Source organism: Rhopalosiphum padi, chromosome 4 (genome assembly GCF_020882245.1).
Source record: "Rhopalosiphum padi isolate XX-2018 chromosome 4, ASM2088224v1, whole genome shotgun sequence".
Lineage (NCBI taxonomy): Eukaryota > Metazoa > Arthropoda > Insecta > Hemiptera > Aphididae > Rhopalosiphum > Rhopalosiphum padi.
This window is the reverse complement of record NC_083600.1, coordinates 17,492,178-17,511,702: the sequence shown is the minus strand read 5'-3', so window position 1 is coordinate 17,511,702 and position 19,525 is coordinate 17,492,178. Positions and strand designations below refer to the sequence as shown.

General features: G+C 27.2%; 2 protein-coding genes across 4 annotated transcripts in view; one reads left to right on the top strand and one right to left on the bottom strand.

Annotated features, from left to right (window-relative positions):
- The window catches only part of LOC132929794 (photoreceptor-specific nuclear receptor-like), a 62,537-nt gene extending 48,310 nt beyond the window's left edge, over positions 1–14,227 (top strand). For 2 of the 3 annotated variants that reach the window (XM_060995361.1, XM_060995360.1), the window contains 5 exons: positions 1,728–1,842; positions 6,425–6,594; positions 6,958–7,196; positions 8,659–8,902; positions 10,563–14,227. In XM_060995361.1, coding sequence (XP_060851344.1) covers positions 1,728–1,842; positions 6,425–6,594; positions 6,958–7,196; positions 8,659–8,902; positions 10,563–10,801 — 1,007 coding nt within the window. In that variant the 3' untranslated portion in view covers positions 10,802–14,227. The remainder of the gene's footprint in view (positions 1–1,727; positions 1,843–6,424; positions 6,595–6,957; positions 7,197–8,658; positions 8,903–10,562) is intronic. The other variant, XM_060995362.1, reaches the window with a different exon arrangement.
- Positions 14,228–14,495: 268 nt separating this feature from the next.
- On the bottom strand, positions 14,496–17,593 carry LOC132929795 (SAP30-binding protein). Its single transcript, XM_060995363.1, has 3 exons — positions 17,392–17,593; positions 14,898–15,504; positions 14,496–14,838 (listed from the first exon to the last, which is right to left on the bottom strand). The coding sequence occupies exons 2-3, from the start codon at positions 15,483–15,485 to the stop codon at positions 14,665–14,667; spliced, it is 762 nt and encodes a 253-aa protein (XP_060851346.1). The 5' UTR covers positions 15,486–15,504; positions 17,392–17,593; the 3' UTR covers positions 14,496–14,664.
- Positions 17,594–19,525: the final 1,932 nt, after the last annotated feature.

Sequence of the window (19,525 nt, the reverse complement as noted above, 5' to 3'; positions counted from 1 at the left end):
TCGTGCCGCGACAATCCACCATATATTACCATCTAGGTACTATATAATAATATATATACACATATTATTATATATATTATAATATTTTAATAATGATATAATATTATATATACACGTGCGGGGTGTTATATGTAGGAGTATTAATGTCGTGCATAAAGCATAATACACACAGAATTATAGATACATAATAGATCACATGCATGGTCTACGACAAATTGTTCATGTACAATAAATTATACATAAACGTTCATGATATTATCCGTGTGCCTACTATCTATGTATTATAACAGAGTTGGTGATAATATGTGCGCGGTTGTATATATCGACTATCGATCGGTGCAGTAAACTCGTATAGTTCGTATACATCCAACACGCGTTGTAGTACCATCACGTACTATAATAACGTGCCACAAACTCACAAATATAATAAAGTAAATAAAGTAATATTTAAATTATTCATATTTTTTAATTTTACTATATAAATAATAATATTATTTTATATGTATCTATTACACCGTAGTTTGCGGTAAAAAGTGCATAGTACACGAGTTATACTGAAAATACTAAAAGTAATACTAAAGAAAAGTATAAAGGTATTCAAATATGTATCCCACATTCGTTCATAACTTATTATAATCCATTACCTACGCATAATAGGGTAAAAATTACTCAAATTATGATGGTCACTTTAACTTTACTAAATCTAGTTGTCTACATTCCTTTTTTAACTATGCAATCAAAGACATTCGCGATTGAAGCACATAGCCTTAATCGAGTTACCGCCTATATATACATCAATAATTATAATATTATTCACAAATATATTACTGATTCAATTTATCCAAAACAACGTATCTAGTATCTACAATTTAATAAAAATCTGTAGCTATACACATTATATACAAATAACGGTTTCGCTACAGCTTTTGTTTTTTCATCTTGCTTGTGATGGTAGTAAACCTAAAATCAACATTTCTAAATGATAATTTTTAATTTGTAACTTATATTCTTAATATATTATCTGAAACTTATTTAAAGTTTAATAAAAATTAAAAATATAAGTTACGGTTATAAATAAATGTAAGAATGAAATTGCATGTATCTAATATCTATTTCATAACCGAAAATTTCTAAAAGAAATTAACACTTTTCGAAAAAATAAATGCTCTGTAAATACTTTATTACGTATAAGTTACTCGTATTTTAGGTATAGAAGGAAATTAAACAGTCCAGTCTCAGATTTGGAGTTTTATTTTTGGTTAAATTTTATTTGATATTAATACGTATCAAATTGAGTCCAATAAAGCAGCTGGTTGATATTTTATTTTTTTTATTGTTTTTTATCTACGTATTTTGACAATAAATATTAATAAAAATAAAAATTTAAGAATAAGAAAAATTCAATAAAATAAAACACACATGTATTAGTGTATTTAATTAGGTATTAACGAATATATTTATTATTACAATTTTTCGACATAATGAGTTCTTCATCTATACAATGGGAAGAAAAAGTAATTATTTTTTTAATCAATTTAATTGATTATTTTTTGGACTGAATTAGGTGTAAATTTAGTCCATGGAACTCTATACGTTCGTATGCAAGTACATTGCATATTTGCATGTAGATCATTTCTATAGTAATTATATCTGCGCGAATGACACAATATTATACACATACATGTGATAAATAAGACTAATTTATGCTGTCGTTCTTTTCTATATAGCTGTCCAAAATGAACGTCAACCAAGAAACACAGCAACCATACGTCCAGAAAATCTAGCTGATATGGACCACGAACGAGTGATTCGGGAAGCAGCTGTGGCGGTTGGAGTGTTTGGGTGAGCGAATACATTATTGTTTATTATATTTTCGATTCACATATTTAATTGTGCGAATATATTTATAATAATTTCTCAATGCACAATAATAAAATCAATAATATTTTATAACCTGTTTAAACCAATTTATCATATATACAACACTACATTATTATATATATAATAATATATTATGATAGATGATCGATTGAAGTTAGTTCACAATATTTCTTCGCAGCATGCGATGATAGTGAAATAGATTTTATAAATAAATACAATATATTTTACTATAATTAACGTGATACAATACTATAAAGCACGTATGCATTATTTATACATGATGGACTTTTGTATTATTAAAAGTGAAATATTATACAATATTGTATTATATAATATAAAGTCCTTGTAAATAATTTTTCAAAATCATTTATTGACGTGGCAAGTGTGAGCACGTATATATTATTATATAGGGTTTGAAACATTATAAACACACCCTATTAAATGTTATGTATATACATATATAAATAAATAGGCTATCACGTTCTGCAGTCCACCCCAAATTTTGATTAATGGTTTATAAATCTCCTCCGTTTCGTTTTCGCGTCTATAAAAAAAGGGTTCAGGTGTTTAGTCGCATTTTAATTCTTCATTTCGGAGGGTCGGATCTATTTTATGCCCTTATGTTTTTTTCCTCTTTTATATACAAAAGTCAGGCTTATCCGCCTCTGCTTTTGTCACGTTTAATTTTTTTCCCCTTGCAAACAATTATCCATGAATATGCATTTTTAAATATAATTTAATGTTTGGACAGTAACTAGTAGGTTTACCCAAGTGCTACATTTTGCGCACAATATACATTTGTTTAGAGTATAGTACGTATTAGTACAAGCAGAACATCATATAATGATAATATTATATATAGGTAGGTAATATGGTTCCGAAAATATGACACACAACCATGTTGCAACCATACTAGTGACAAATACCACAAGAAAAAAACATTATTTAGTCTTGTTTGTTATGCAAATCGTATTCGAAAGCAGAATAGCACGAAAACATTTCGCTCCCTTGTGGTGAGAATGGACACGGTGTTTGCCAAAAACAAAAGTATAGGTACCTAACCAACCTATTACAGGAGACAGACGCTAGACGCGTCATTTCACAACTGTTTTTTCCTCTGTAATTTTTGGTTTTTATTTGTTTTAAGTTTAACCGACTGTCGTGAAAACATACACGATACACCTATTCAATTAACATAGACACAGTATAATATAGATTGATACTTCGATAACATAATAGATAATAATATGCATCCGCGAAGGTTAAAATTGTACGAATTAGGTACATTATGTGGAATAATTATCATGACTCATGAATATAACAATATTTGTCATTTAATTATTATACATTTCTTTAGTCTTTTAGTATTTATCTATACTATATACAACTATACTTATAGGTATATTATTATCTATCACAGTCTAATCGATTTATCAGACTCGACATTAACCGTTAAGTTGTATTACCTGATTTGGGTATATTACCAATATTATAAGTTATAACTTTATTATTTAAATGTATTACCTACTTGTATTGATATTTTTTGAAAAATCATAATTTTAAATTGTATTTAGAATTAACTATATTTTTAAATGATTTATAAAGTATACAATATACTATTTGTTCTAATTAAACATTTCTGTAATCAAAATAATAAACCAGCAGGTCACATGGTATTAAAAAAAAAAAACATAATAATATACCTCCATAGTACGAGTACTTACATAAAAAATAAAAATACAAACAAATAATTTCTAAAAATTTAAATGTACATAATAATGTAAATAACGTATACGTGTATAAAAATCATTAAATGTACAATAACTATAATATTATGCTAAATTATGTATTGAAAAAGTTTAATTCTACTGCTTCAATGTATACCATAAGGGTGTTTGAGTATCGTTTCATGACTAATACTATATGTACGAGTATAATAAATTAATAAATGTATTATACATTATAATGTTATGAATAATATAAAATAAATTTGTTTAATTATTTAAAATTTTTTTTTTAAATAACCGATTTAGTATTATTCACAACACAGCATAATTCCTTATTTTATTACCAATAAGATCTTATTTTGATGTATATAAAGAGACCAAAGGTATTTATATAATATAATATTTAGATTATATATTATAAAAAATGTCGACTAGTCTATAAGATGTATAAAATATAAACATAATAGGTACCTACCTAAATGTATTGAGTACCTAGGTTTAAACTTAAATACAATTTTAAATCACCATGGAAATATCAATTGTAAAAATATTTGTTAAGTTCTAGCAGAACTCTAAAACAATTATTTTTAATTATCAATAACACATATTTTATTAGAATCCTGGAAAAAAATATTAAGGTAAAAAAAAGTAAAAGAAAAAAGAAACATTTTTAAAAATATTAAATATATTAATTGAATATGAAAATTAAAAAAAAACACTTACTACGCACACATTTACATAACCCGTATGCACACACATAGAAGTAGTTTACATGAACTCCTTAAAAACGGCCGGTATCTAATCTCCTCAAGAAAAATGTATAATATTTAATATAATTTTAAAAATATTGAAATATAAAAAATATATTTCTTTTGAAAAATGTTGTTTTCTAATTGCATACAATTATGTGAAAAAATATAAAAAAATGTATCTTTCATTCTTCATCTTTATATAGGTACTTACTAGGTATATTTTGATATATTAAATACAATATATTATTTATTTAGTATAATATAGACTATAGAGTAAAATACATTTTTACTACAACAATGTACATTATTATAATATAATTATTTTAAAGGTTTTTATGACCAATTGAACAAATGTTACCAGCAACATGCTAAATGTTTTTGTATTATATAATATTTATTACGCTTGTAAAATTATAATATGATATCATTATTTGATAAATAATTAATAATATTAATTTGATATCTACAAATTTAGAGGGATAATTATTTTTATACAATTTCTATGTGTATACATACGGGTCGTGTAAATGTGTGTAAGTAATAATTTTTAAAATTGCATAATCAATTAATATATTTAAAAATTTTAAAAAGTGTTCTTTTTTTTCCTTGGTTTTTTTTTTTTACAGATTACCATTTTATTATTGTTTGTAGGGGTTGAAGTTTGGTAAAAGTGAAACAGTTTGGCCAACTCCGAACTCGCATCTGATGTATAACCAATAATAATACGACTATACGAGTTTAAGAAATAAGAATAGATATCAATTTATATGGGATTAGCTGTACAATAAAACGATTTAATCCCACCACCGAATTACAAATTAAATGATGTCGATCCCTAGTCGATTCCCTTCATATATATACCGGCCATATGGGTATTTTTGTAATGCTTTTTTCAACGTCATTCTCAACCAGAACTTAGGGATTAACCGTCAAAGGCACTTGTGGCCAACGACCCTAAAATAATATACGTGGGGGACAATGTCATTTGACTAATGTTAATTTGATGGGTAGATTTTGTATGTTATTATATTTATTTACTATTATACATATACCTACCTACCAAATCTAAAATACTGTGAAATTTGCAGGGGTCGTTAATATATACATATATTGATATATTATAACCACAAATGTGATTTATTTTGAATAATAATTCAACTCTATATTGTAAATATACATGCTATTATTTGATTAAAATATTAAATTTAATAAAATAAAATCAATTATGGTTACGTAATCGATTATTTTTTATTTTTTTGTGAAAACTAACAAATTTTACATTTATTATTTTAGTATAAATATTTAATTTATCATTATTGATCACTTAAGAATCCAGTATCGATAATTATTAACTCTCTCAAAGTCCCTAATGGCTTATAAGCTCATAAATTACATTTACATTAGTTTTCAATATGCTAAGTGTCGACGATACCGCCTATGGAGAGAGGACTTGGTGAACTTAGTCTTTTTCAACTTATTTTTATCTTTTAAGTTGCCCAAGAATCTACAAATATGATAAATAAATAAAAATTATGTACAATGGATATACAATTTTTTTGGAAAAATTTAAAAAAAATGTATGATATGGGGTCCAAACATCATGTATCTAAGTAGATATATAATATATATATATATATACTAATAATAAAAAGATTATTGATATTACAAATTGGAAATTTGACCTAAATTTTTTCATAAACACATTTATATTATAATTTATAACTAATAATAAAGTAATAAATAATAATAGATATTTTTTATTTATTGATAATATTTAAAAAACCAGTTTTGTTTTACGTAATTAAAACATAAATAAACTGAATTAGACTATCAAATTATTCCTATCGAATTCTATTAATTAAAATATATAAAATTATAACGTATTAATAAAAACGAAAGATTTAAAAATCATTTTGTGCTTATATACCTATTACCTACATTATTATTTGATTTCGATTTTGAACGGAATACCTAAGAAGTTCTCTAAAATTATTAATTATTTGTTGTTACCATCATTATTGTTATTATTATAAAATTATTTATAACATAAACAATTCTCAACAGGCCATGTCTTTACAGACCTCCGGTTTCAGTGGCGTTGGCATTATCTCCTCTAAGATATCATCCCAACGGACCAATGGCACCGCCAAGCATACAGCAACGGCCTGCAGAACCGTCGCCGACTGCATCTTCATCGCCGAAACAAGAATCCCACCACGATGACCAAGACGATGGTAAGAATATGGATACAAGTAGTAATATTATTGAGAGTAATGACGTCGCGACAAATGTAAACGAACGGTTTTATTCAGCGTCAAGAATGCCGGACTCTCTTACGCTGTACTCATCCTCACATTAACAATATAACCAACAGATATATATCTATAAATAAAATGTATCCAACAATTTGAACTCAATATTTCTTATTAGAGTAAAAGTTCGTTAACATATAGTAATGTTGTTGGCAATACAAACTTAAAATAGCTTTGTGCATTTGTAAAGGGGATACTACTATGATCTTTAAAACTATCCTGTCATTATGCTGCGCCCGCAAATAAAACCATTTAAAGAGACTATTCGTGTTTTATGTATTGTAGACGACAGTATAGACGTGACCAACGAAGAACCGGATACGTCCGACAACAAAAGGGCGTCGTCTTCGCCACCGGCGGTTCCGATACCACTTACCCAACACCATTCGATGTACGATCATCATCCGTCATTCTATCCTGGCCTACACGAGAACGTTTATGAGACGTCCGCCCGTTTGCTTTTCATGGCCGTCAAATGGGCGAAAAACTTGCCGTCTTTTGCGTCTCTTCCGTTTAGAGACCAGGTGAGAATTTTGTACAATATCTATCAATATATAAATCATGTCAATTCTTGTGGCTTGTGTCCCAAATACTGAATTGTGTCTCTAGGTTTTTTCCAGGTTACACGAATTGTGTCCCCCAGTTTTTTTTCGAGTTACACACAAGTTTGGTCTAACTCAGTGATTCCCAACGTGGGCGCTACCGCCCCTTGTGGGAATTTTTTAATTTGAAGGGGGCGTTTTCTGAGGGGGTGCTCATCTTTCATTTGCATTTTTATTGTTTATAACTGATTGCAATGAAATGTATAATTACGTAGAATAAAAACTAATTTAAAATATCAAATGTAATATACAGAATTATGTAGGTATAATAATTATGGACACTTAAATAACATCAACCTCATCGCGGCAGTTATTAATCACATAAATATTGTTTGTGTTATTATTTAAATTAATATTATATTATATTATTTTTTAATTTATATTTTTTATTCCTACTAATAAGTAACTAAAAAGTTTACTAAAAAATTTACACATCTCAAATCTGTATTTCTAAAAAATAATACTTCCCAACTTTGAAAAAGCAATTCACTCATCATTATTAATCATGTTGCCATCAGTTCAAATGAAAAGAGGCAGGTTTCATTTAGGTCAAAGTTAGTGATGGAAAATGGTTGGTTTGAGTCAAGAATACAAAAAAAGGTTAGGATTTCCATTCAAAACTTTACCAGTTTTTTAATTTTTAATTTTATGTTTATAACTTTTTTATTATTTTTTATTTTAATTTGATAATTAAAAAAAATTTGCAATATGGATTATTGCACACTCCTATAATTTTAATCTATACATTTTCATTTTACTTATTTCCAATCACATAATAACGACAAAAATCAATATTTTGAATCTACCATTTACCAATAGTCATAGTTTGCTATTAACAGTCCTAAATCTGTGTAAAATGGAAGGAAAATAATGTTTTTACGTTGAGATGCAATTCGTGTAGTTATTAAATATCACCGGGACACCATAATGCATATGGAAAAAGAATTTCGGGACGCAATTCGTGTGCAGCGGTGTAGGTACCCTACTTTTATCATGGGGACACAACTCACGTACGAACAATTTCGTCGAGACACAACTCGTTAACTCCGATTCCTACCTACTTATAAATTCTAAAAGTCAAAATTCAAACAAATGTACAATTAAAAGATAAAATGGGTTAATCTGTATAATATAAACTTGCAGAATGCAGGTAAATCACACTGTATAATGCGAACTGGCAAATAAATAGGTCTTGCTTTTTCAATTTTTCATTAATATACTTATATACCTATTATAATTATACGATTACAATTTACAATATTACATATATACTAGATACACATTATAATTTATAGTTATAGATACATAATATCATATTATTTAAATTATATTATACGACGGTGCGAAAACATTAATTCTTTTCTTTCTGCATATTATATTATAGGTGATACTCTTAGAGGAATGTTGGTCGGAATTGTTCCTGTTGAACGCGGTCCAGTGGTGTTTACCACTAGAAAACAACCCGCTTTTCAACCCTTCGGATCATGTGGCGGCCATACCAAACGGCAAAGCCAGCCAAGTGGCAGCCGACATACGCGTACTCAATGAAACCCTACGACGATTCAGAACCATCAGTGTCGACCCAGCCGAATTTGCTTGCATGAAGGCTATTGTTTTATTTAGAGCCGGTAACGATCACACTAGTTATTCAAAATTATTTCTATTATAAATTTATAATATTAAACGATGGAAGAGTTCGTGATGGTATCTAATTTTAAAACATTGGCAGGGGAGGGGTTGTGTTAACTTGTATGTGTGTTTTACTAATAAGTCACATTATTATAAGCATAAGCACCGTAGCCACCGCTATTATATTGTCTTTACAGATACCTATAATAAATATATTTTCCTAGAACATCGTTACGTCAAACAATAACTAATAACACATCTTAAACTATTTATAAGTACAAGGTACCTACCTCTACTTATTTCATTTATAAATAAAAACAATTAACAAAACTATCATATAGAATATTAAACAGTTTTTTACACTAAAATATAAAAAAACCTGTAAGCTCGAAAATCGGACTACATCCGTTTTAAAAATAGAATTACTTTATACTTATAAGTAAAATTCTACTTGAAAATAATATGAGTAAAAACGCATAAAGAAAACTCACATAACTTTGTAATTTAATTTATATAGTTAATACTTTCAACTTTAAATAAGCTTGGATTTGAATTTAATTAACTTTTAAATTAAACTTAAATAACGTGTCTATAAAATGTTGAGATTCTTTCCACTTATTTTGTGTTACTACGACCACTGTACAATATATGTATATCATTATATCAATATTAAATTTGTATACAATTATGTAGGTGTTAATAAACATAAATTGTTAAATTAAAAAATACCAAAATAAACTTAACAACGTGACATTGTGTTGTACACTTTAGAGTTCATAGGGTTTATACAGATATCATGGCGTTGTTTCCGTTTTATACTACTACACATTTTGTTTTTATTGGGTTTGGTTCCGATATAATCCACAAGAATATAGTTAATATTTAAACCATATTAAAGTATCGGTCAGATTTAGAAAAAAATTTTCCAAGACTTTTCTAGAATTAAATTTATACATAATTTTGGTAGAAAATATAAAGTTTATTTAATTTTGTGTATTCTATTGTTATTTATTATCTACTTATCTATTTACTACTTACTTGTAGCAATATAATTATTACTGTAATAATTAATAAAATAACGAATTTTAAAAATTTGGGTTGATATTGTTGTTTGTAAATTGTAAGTATACCTATACTTATAAAATGTTGCGTATTAATAAGATTTTTTAAATTATAATAACACTAGGTAAAACTATGAAACTCATTAAATCTTAATGGATTTTCACGCACAGCAAGTCATAATAACAATAAAAAAAATTGGGTAACACCGATTTAAAATTCTTAAAAATCGAGCAATATTTTAAATAAATATAGGTGGTAGTTTTTGAGATCGACAATACTCATGGTGTATTTGAATGAGATGTAGCTATTAGCTATATAATATATTGTTGGTATACCTAGTATACCCTTAAAAATCTCGCATCTGCAAAACTCGAAATTGTTGTTTTCTTAAAGCCACTCAAATCTGTATACAATTATTGTTGTTAACATTCGTACGGAACAAACTGATATCTGAAACGCCCTGTTAGGCTGTAACAGTGTATAATACACATATTATGCGTTTGTACTTACCACCTATCTACAACATAGTGATAACTATGATTACCAATTATCATTTATAACTATTACATGATGATCAATCGTATATAATGGTTTTAGACACACGGGGATTGAAAGATCCAATACAAGTGGAGAACCTGCAGGACCAGGCACACGTCATGCTCGGTCAACACACCAGGAACCAGCATCCCGGTCAGCCGGTCCGGTTCGGGCGGCTGCTATTGATGTTGCCATTGTTAAAAAATGTACCGGCCGCCCGAATCGAGGCCATATTTTTTCAGCGGACTATCGGCAACATACCGATGGAAAAAGTCTTGTGCGATATGTACAAGAACTAATGACTTAGCTGACAACGAATAATAATAATAATAATAATAATAATAGTCCAACACTCGTGATATAATAATGTATTCCTAATGACTAATGCAGTAACCTACCTACGTCATACACCGCGTTATCACGTATAACTTATAACTTATAAGGAATAACCTAACCGGTATAGGTACTTATTTATTAATACAGTGGCTTTCATAATATAGATGAAACTACGTATATATATCTACACCTATATTATACTATATTACTATTAAACTACTACCTATCACCTATGTATGAAATATGAACCTATTGTGATATATTTCGTGGGACTGCTAGACCTCTTGTATAAAATATAAATTTACCTTATGGGAACTTTGTAAGAGGAATATGCTTGGTTTGGTCATCTCTCGGCACACTCATATTGTTACGCTCTATCGTGTATTCGTGTCCAAACCAATTCAACATGAAATAGGTAACGTACCTAGTGGCTAATAATAATTATATCTACTCGTACTTAATATAAACATGTGTTTAGGTTTCAAAAATTAATTTTTATTTTATTTAATACAAACTCATTGTGAACGTTTAAATTTTAGTGATAATTTCCACTTAGCCATGGATATATATCGTCAGTAGCGTACTTAGACTTGAATTTTAGGGAGGGAGTTAATTTTTAAATAAACAATTTGAATGACCAAAATATATTATTAGATTTTTCATAAAAAACTAATTTTTTTTAAAAATCTCGAGTCTAATACTGTCTAGCGAGACAATTTACGATTTAAGTTCCTGTATAGCTTGATAATAATAATATTTATATTACGAGATAATAAGTCGTATAGTTATATACCAATCACGGTCTTAGAAAACTTTCCGTAATGCCAATAATAATAAAACTAGTTTTTTTTATCTCTGAACGTTAAAAATGTGAAATAGTTGAAGTTCGTAGTTACTTGGTATGAACTATTTCTAACGTCTGCTCATTATATTTAAAATTAAGTTGTAAATAAATTACATGAATAATAAAATTAATTGTATTTGTTGCATCCTTTAGATCATTATAATTATAGCAGATCACACGTTAGACCATAACTTACTAATTATGATATATCTATTGTTGTTGGAACGAATAATCACTTGCGTATTTAGTGGTGTAGCCGAGAGAGCAGCCTTCTAGAAAAATTTAAAAATGCTTTCATTTTTCTATGAACGTATTACTTAACTATTTATAAGACTTGGCCACACATAGAAATTTTAATTTCTATGATGATTGATGGATGATTGCTGTAAATAACTTTGAACCATTATACATATATCACTGCGGTTCTTTTTAAATTCAACCACCAAAAATTTTAAAAATGTTCATTTAGAGTACCTAGTAGACAATGTCGGACTGGACAACCTTTTTAATAAAAAAAAATTTACGTCATTATTTATTACTATTTCTAGTTTAGTTGCTTTAATTAGGTTATAATTTAACCTAAATAATCACGAAAATATAAGTATGCACAAAAGTAAAATCGAATATTTATAATTATTTACTATGTAAATTTGTTATTTTTATAATTATTTTAATGATTATGGTTTAAATACTTGTATGAAAATGTCGGTATTATTTTGAATTAACAATAGGGCGTTAATATCACATGTGACCTTTTAAGAACCACTGGTAAACCAAATTGTGAAAAATAATCAACCTCCCTATACATACAAACAACCACTAAAATCGCAAATCTTGGCAATGGCACAGCAAGGTATCATACCTACCTACTTACTTCCCATTTAACAATGAAGACATGACTTTTTACTATTTTTCTGTTTTTTTCACGTGATGTTAACAATGAACATGTCGTATGATAAATAAGTAGGGACGCATTTTACATGCACATGTAGCACGATTACGTAATTAACGAATAGCGATATAGTATGGTATAAAATAGAATAATAGATGACAAAATATGCTAAACATAAATAAAATCTGTAGCTCATCAAGTCTAAAACTACTGGTTTTAGATCATTTGGTAATTTAGTAAACACAAACTACTTAATCCAAATTATTATTACTCATTATTTGACTACAGTATTATATTATGGTACAATATTATTAGTTGGTTAATGGTTATTAAAAAAAAAAATTAGTAAAAGTATTCAATCGTATACAATGTTCACTATAGATAGGGTTGGGTAAGATACTCAAAAAATAGTAGATACAACATAGTAGATAGGTACATGAAGTATGAACCAAAGATACCTGCATGGTGCATGATACTTTTATATTTCCAATTAAATTGTATTAAATATTAAACTGTCTATACATAAATACATACAGTTATAATTAATAAAAATAATAGTTAAAAGTACCTAAAAAATAATATTAATAGTTCAATTCAATAAACATAAATTTATATTTTTATAAATAATACATTACTATAATACATAGTTCACCATTACATTTTAGTTTTTATGGGTATAAATTTTACACTTATTTCTAAGTAATGAATTCATATTTTATGAGAACAAAAATTCCATTTTAATGCTTATCTGTATGACTGTAGATAGGTATACGGACACCTTAATTTAATTTTATGTTTTTTAAATTACCTTACAAGTTATAATATTGTATGGTAATTTTTTTCATTATCATTAATTGTGGCTTGACACACACACAAAATTACCATAATTGTTATGTTTATTTTAAGTTTTGAGTATTTATCCTGCAAATATAATTCAAATTGTTTGGTACTATTTAGTAGAAATGTTTACAATAATAGTATTTTGTATCTTTTTGAAAAATAAAATACAAGATACAATTGCATCTTTGATACTGCCCAACCCTGACTATAGATCCTCTATCGATAGATAAAGACAAGTGTACAACTGTAATGTCACAATAATGATCAATATATCACGTTTTTTTTAATGCTATAAAATTATAAACTATACCCGATGTTAATTTTTTTTTAACCAGTAATTACAACTTTATGTTAACTGATTTGACTTTACTTAATTTAAGCTCACAGAGTCACATTCTTTAATATCTATATTAAGTATAATTACTAAGCACCAACAGCTTTTTTTGTCATGGTGTGTATTTAAATTCCGATTTGTTTCTAGAACTATAATATAGTAAATAGTTATCACATTATTAAAATGTCTAACTCATTGTATTTATGTTGTAAGTATTACAACATTTTTGTTTTCAGACACATTTCAATTAAGCTATAAAAAAAAATTTATAATTTGTTTAATATATCTTTGTATATATGTATATACAGGTATATACATGTATTAATTGTATATTATAAAATCAATAATATTAATATATTACCTATTATATTATTATTAAGCTCTGTTGTTATTGTTGTTGTTATTGTTGTTGCTGTTGCCATTGCTATGTTTGATGTATTTAATTATTTTATGCTTAAAATAATTAACATATTACCATATTTTTATTGTTTACTTTTATTTACTTATATAGTGGTTATATTTGTCTTTTCTTAAAAAATAAAATAATGTATTATTTATTATGTATAATTGTATTGATAATATTATGTATTATACATTACATTTCAATATTTGAAGTTTGCTTGTACTGATAAAAATGTATTTTAATAATGTGTAATAGGACATGCATATAAGTAGAAATGTACAGTATTAACTATTAGATATAAATTATCTGTTTGAACATATTATATTAATATATAAAATCACAAATACAGATTTGATTTTTTTTTTTATTGTATTATATTACAAAAGCTTAATTTAATCATAATGATGATAACTGGTTTGAATTTCATGTCTTTTATTCAAAAATTAAAACACTTTTCAGAAAATAGTTTATTTACAATTTTATATATTTATTTTAGGTAAGTACTAAAATTGATTAATGAATATCTAATTTTTGTTTTTTTGGTAAAGAACCAAAAGCTGAGATAATTGTTCCCTTTGTACCCGTTACTGATGTAGTAAGATCCCATTTACTTTTCTTGTCATCTTGTTTATGGGAACTTGAAACATTGATTGATGGAGTCTTTTTCGTACCAGACACAACTTCAACCTAGAATTTAAATCAACATTTTAAAAACTATCTAAATTTAACAAGATCACCAAACTTACTTTAGTTTTTTCTTTTCTTTCTTTTTGTCTCTTTTCCATATCTTCTTTCTGCAGGCGACCCAATTCTTCGTAAAACGATTCTTTGCCCCATCTTAAAGGATCATATAAATGAGGTGGATAATTTGTTCCCAATTCATTAATATTACAAAATTGTAAAAGTTTTTCGTATATGCTGGGATTTCGAAAATCTTTCCTTTTTTGGATCAAAAAATTCATGTCCATGCCATCTTTTTCCATTTTTTCATGCAATCGCGTAATTTTATCTTGTAATTCTTTAGAGCATCTACCATGTGGTTCTGGTGGTAAAATATCTTCTTCGTCATCTATATCTGAACGTCGGTCAATTTCTTCATCTGACATAACAATATCATGATCTTCAAAATATGACACAAGATTAGTTTTTTTGTCATCTTCTGGGTTAGTCACAGCTGGAGCTGAATTCGGTATTTGTAATTGAGGACTCGGTATATGTTCTGACTGAGGTTCATTCAAAATAGATACTTCTTCAACATGTCTACGTTGACTGGGTGTAGTGCCTTCATCTTCAGAGTCTGTATAATTAGCAGTTAATGATGCAAGAGCTGACATTTTTTTAATGTAATCCTGACTATAAATAACAAAATATTTTAAAATTAAAAATTGCCTTCTTTTAATAATAACTAAGGGGATAATGCTATTTGGTAAAACTAATCAAATAGCATTGATATAGAAAGGAAGATAAGCCATACAAAAAGAAATTTTGTTCAATATTGTTACTGTAATCGTTTGAGTCTAATCACAAAACCTCACATTTACATTATAAGCATTTTTTTTTAGATCTGCTAAAGGAATCTATTCCGATACGTATAACCACATACACAAAAATAATTATACAATTGGTAAAAATTTATGGACTTAAGTATACATAAATCTATGTACCTATCAATTTACATAATGTACATTTTCATGCTTCTAATACCAAATAAAAGGAAACATTTAAATTTATGATTAGGGCAGAGGACTTGTAGCTCTAAAAAAACACTAAATATGTAAGCACTTATGCGCTTAAAAACCCTATAATATGCACTTAAAATATGCACTAAAATTATTTTTTTACAGTTTAATTTAAAAATATTAATAAAATAAATAGGCTTTAAGATAAGTCAAAACAATTTTAATACACTTTATTTCAATTACAATATACTATTGTCAAATTTTAATTAAACTGTAACTTTTATTCTTATTGCTTTACTTTTTTAAATTTTATATATCTTCTTCTGACACTAAAAAAAAAAAAAAATTAATTTTCATATTTTAGTAAAAACCATTTTAGCCAATAAATATTTAATTAATACTAATACTACTTTTACCTTGAAAATTACATTAAGTTACAATTAAGTTAAATATGTCTCAAAAAGTATAAAATAGCGTATAAAATATACCCTAAAAATTAAAAAATATCAAAATATGCATTTATATGCAAAATTAAATTTCAAAACTAGCTCTATGGAAGCATGAAACGTATTTATTTCGTACTCTGCTATTTTTGCGACTGTGCAAAACAAATATGCAAATGCTAAAAGTCCTCTGCCCTATTTATGATCAATAGAAAAGTATTATAAAACCAGACACATACAAAAATGTATTGTTCATAAATTTCAACTATCAATTGTATAATTTACTATTATACATTAAAGCAAATATGATTATATACAGTCATAGAATCATATGTCATAACTTAAAAATTTTGGATATTATAAAATAATTTTATATGGAGATAATATAACGCATCAAAGTGAGAAACTACACAGTAGTTTTAAACAGACAAATTTCAGCTACGTGCAATAGTTATCAAAAGGATTTAGGTGTGGAAATTTGTATTTATTATAAGATAGTAAGATCATCGCACGCATGCATAAACCTAAGGATGCATGAACCGCAAGTACATGACGGTACACATTATCTGACCAAAAAGGATACGATCAAAATAGTGGGGAAAAGACCTATACATAAGAACATGAGATAAGATTTATTGAGACGTGATTTACCAGAGTTAAAGCAACCACCTTTATAACAGTCTTGATCAGAATTATATTTTTTGACTGAAATAATTTCAATAATAAAAAAAAGAAATTAAATTATTTATATCCCAAGCTACTGCACAACCATACACGGTTGTTTATACTGAGTGACTAACAGGAACCCGACGTTTTTGATATCAAAAATTCTCAGTTATTTTTTACTGAAAATTGGAATTTAATACTCAAAAGTTCTTTGTAATTACACGCCATTTGATCATTTTGAAAGATTACATTGGGTACTCGGGTATTTCTACTGAATGCAGTTAAAATCTGATAAACATCACCCTGTACATGAACCGCTGTAGCTGTTATAGGTAGTATAGGAGTAAAAAAATATAAAAATTAAAATTAACAAAATATGTGAATAATAATAATTACTATATAAGGGTCATGAAATCTATGATAAAAATGTAAAACTTAATCAACTGTCTTACCTGTTAAAAGCTGAAATATCTTGACTTGGGTGAAGTATTGTTATTTTAAAAGGTTGTATATAATGTATATCATAGACATATCATAGTCTGATCTCTATTCTATGGTGACTACCACTGTTTTCATATCTTTCAATTTCAATTTTTAAATACAAACATAATGCATAGATAATAAATAATAATGATAATATGATATAGAATTCAAAACGTCAAAGTATATCAACAACCAAGGTTTATAGATTATACAGGTTGCCTCATAGTCATGTAAACATTGAAAAATCCCCGCAGCGCCTATCGTGACTATGACGTCACCCGTCGTACACATTTTAAGGCGGCGCATTGTTTTACATGGCGATCTGTATTATTTTTTGTTCTTTTGTATTTTTTAGTAGTTTTTTCACTATATTAATACGATATATTACTATGTCGGCGTTGTATACTTGTATGGCAAAGGTTTAACACTTATTTGAATGAATAAAAGTTATGCATTTATTGTTATAACCCTGAAATCTTCGTCAATTTGTAAGTAGCCAGTAGCTACTTATAAGTTATAATACAGTATGTTAGTACATAATCAGCCCTGAAATCCAACTGCACCATTTTTGTACAAAACTAATCGTAATATTCCTTATTTATCATTAATGAAAGATATGCATATTTTCTGTGAGGTGAAATTAACCAATATAACCATAAGTTCTAGTTAATGTAAGAATTTTACTAAATTTATTCAAAAATAGAAATATTTTTCTAATATAATATAATAATTTATATAGTTTGGCAATCGTTAGCCGCAGGTAAATTACCTATATACTAATCGAAAGATAACTTAAAATAAACTTGGTTATCTAACTTTTCATTAGTATATGGGTCGTTTATTAGTGGTTAATGTTTGCCGAGCTATAGACTTTTAATACACTCTGTATATTATTGTACAAAAGTATAATATCAATAATTATAAATGGCTACAATTAGGTCATCAGTTTTTTAAGTTTTTGAAGTTGGGGTTTTGCTCTTCTTTTTTGAGTAATTTGATGGAAATTAGTTTTTAAGTGGGTTATAAGTATTTTTAATTTACGCTATATTTATGTATTTGCATAACTTGCTAAACAAATTATCTATCGTAAAAAAACCAACGTACGAATGCAGATAATGTTCTCACCATCAAGTTTAATAATAGGTCGATTCACTCTAATTTTTAAACTGACGGAGCTAAACGTGATCTGCTGAGCGTAAATTTGCTGTTACGCAGTACGCACTTATATAAGACGGAGCAATACGAGCAAGTGTTGAGTCCTCTTAACTCCAAATAAAAATTTCGTTTTGACTACTGGTTTTTACTTTTGGTTTTAATAAATTGCACTGAAGCGGAAAGTTGAACAAATATTTAAGCATTCATAAGTCACAAACGGATTACTTAAATTAAATACTGTAAAAGTTACAACTATTTTTTTTCAATACGATTATAAATTAGGTAGCGATTTTGAATTATTTATTTTTTGTACAAAAAAGTATCAGAACTTCATGATACACCTTGTATAGTTAAAAAATGTACATCACACCTGTGAAAAGACAAATCGGTTCTACCAGTATTTTTGGCTTTGCCTGAATATAGTAAATAGTTATTGGTGTTATTGCATACGGCAACTGCACAAGGCACAACATTAACCACCTTTATATTTCGGGGTTGCCATTAAAACAAACTTATTTATTATATAAAACAGCAAAATCTCAATAATACAATTTTTTATACCAGGAGCATAAAAAAATCACACCTCAATGTAAACAAGCCTGTAAAAAGCGTGTAAACATTATACGTGCTGTAGTAAGCAAACAATTTTTTACGACGGGTGACGTCATGGCACAATTTCCCCCACTTCCACTCTTATCGAAATATCGGTATGAGGCAACATGTATAATCTATAAACCTTGATCAACAACTACCACACACTTATTAGTTATTATAATTGTTATTATTATTACACAGCGCTCTCTAGGCGATGAACATAATTATTTGATATTTCATGTTTTATTAACACACAAAAATAATTGAGACAAACATCAGTATTCAGTAGTTAGTATATAGTAGTATACTTAGTATATATAGTAGTATATAGTATACAGTAGTTAGTTACTATCA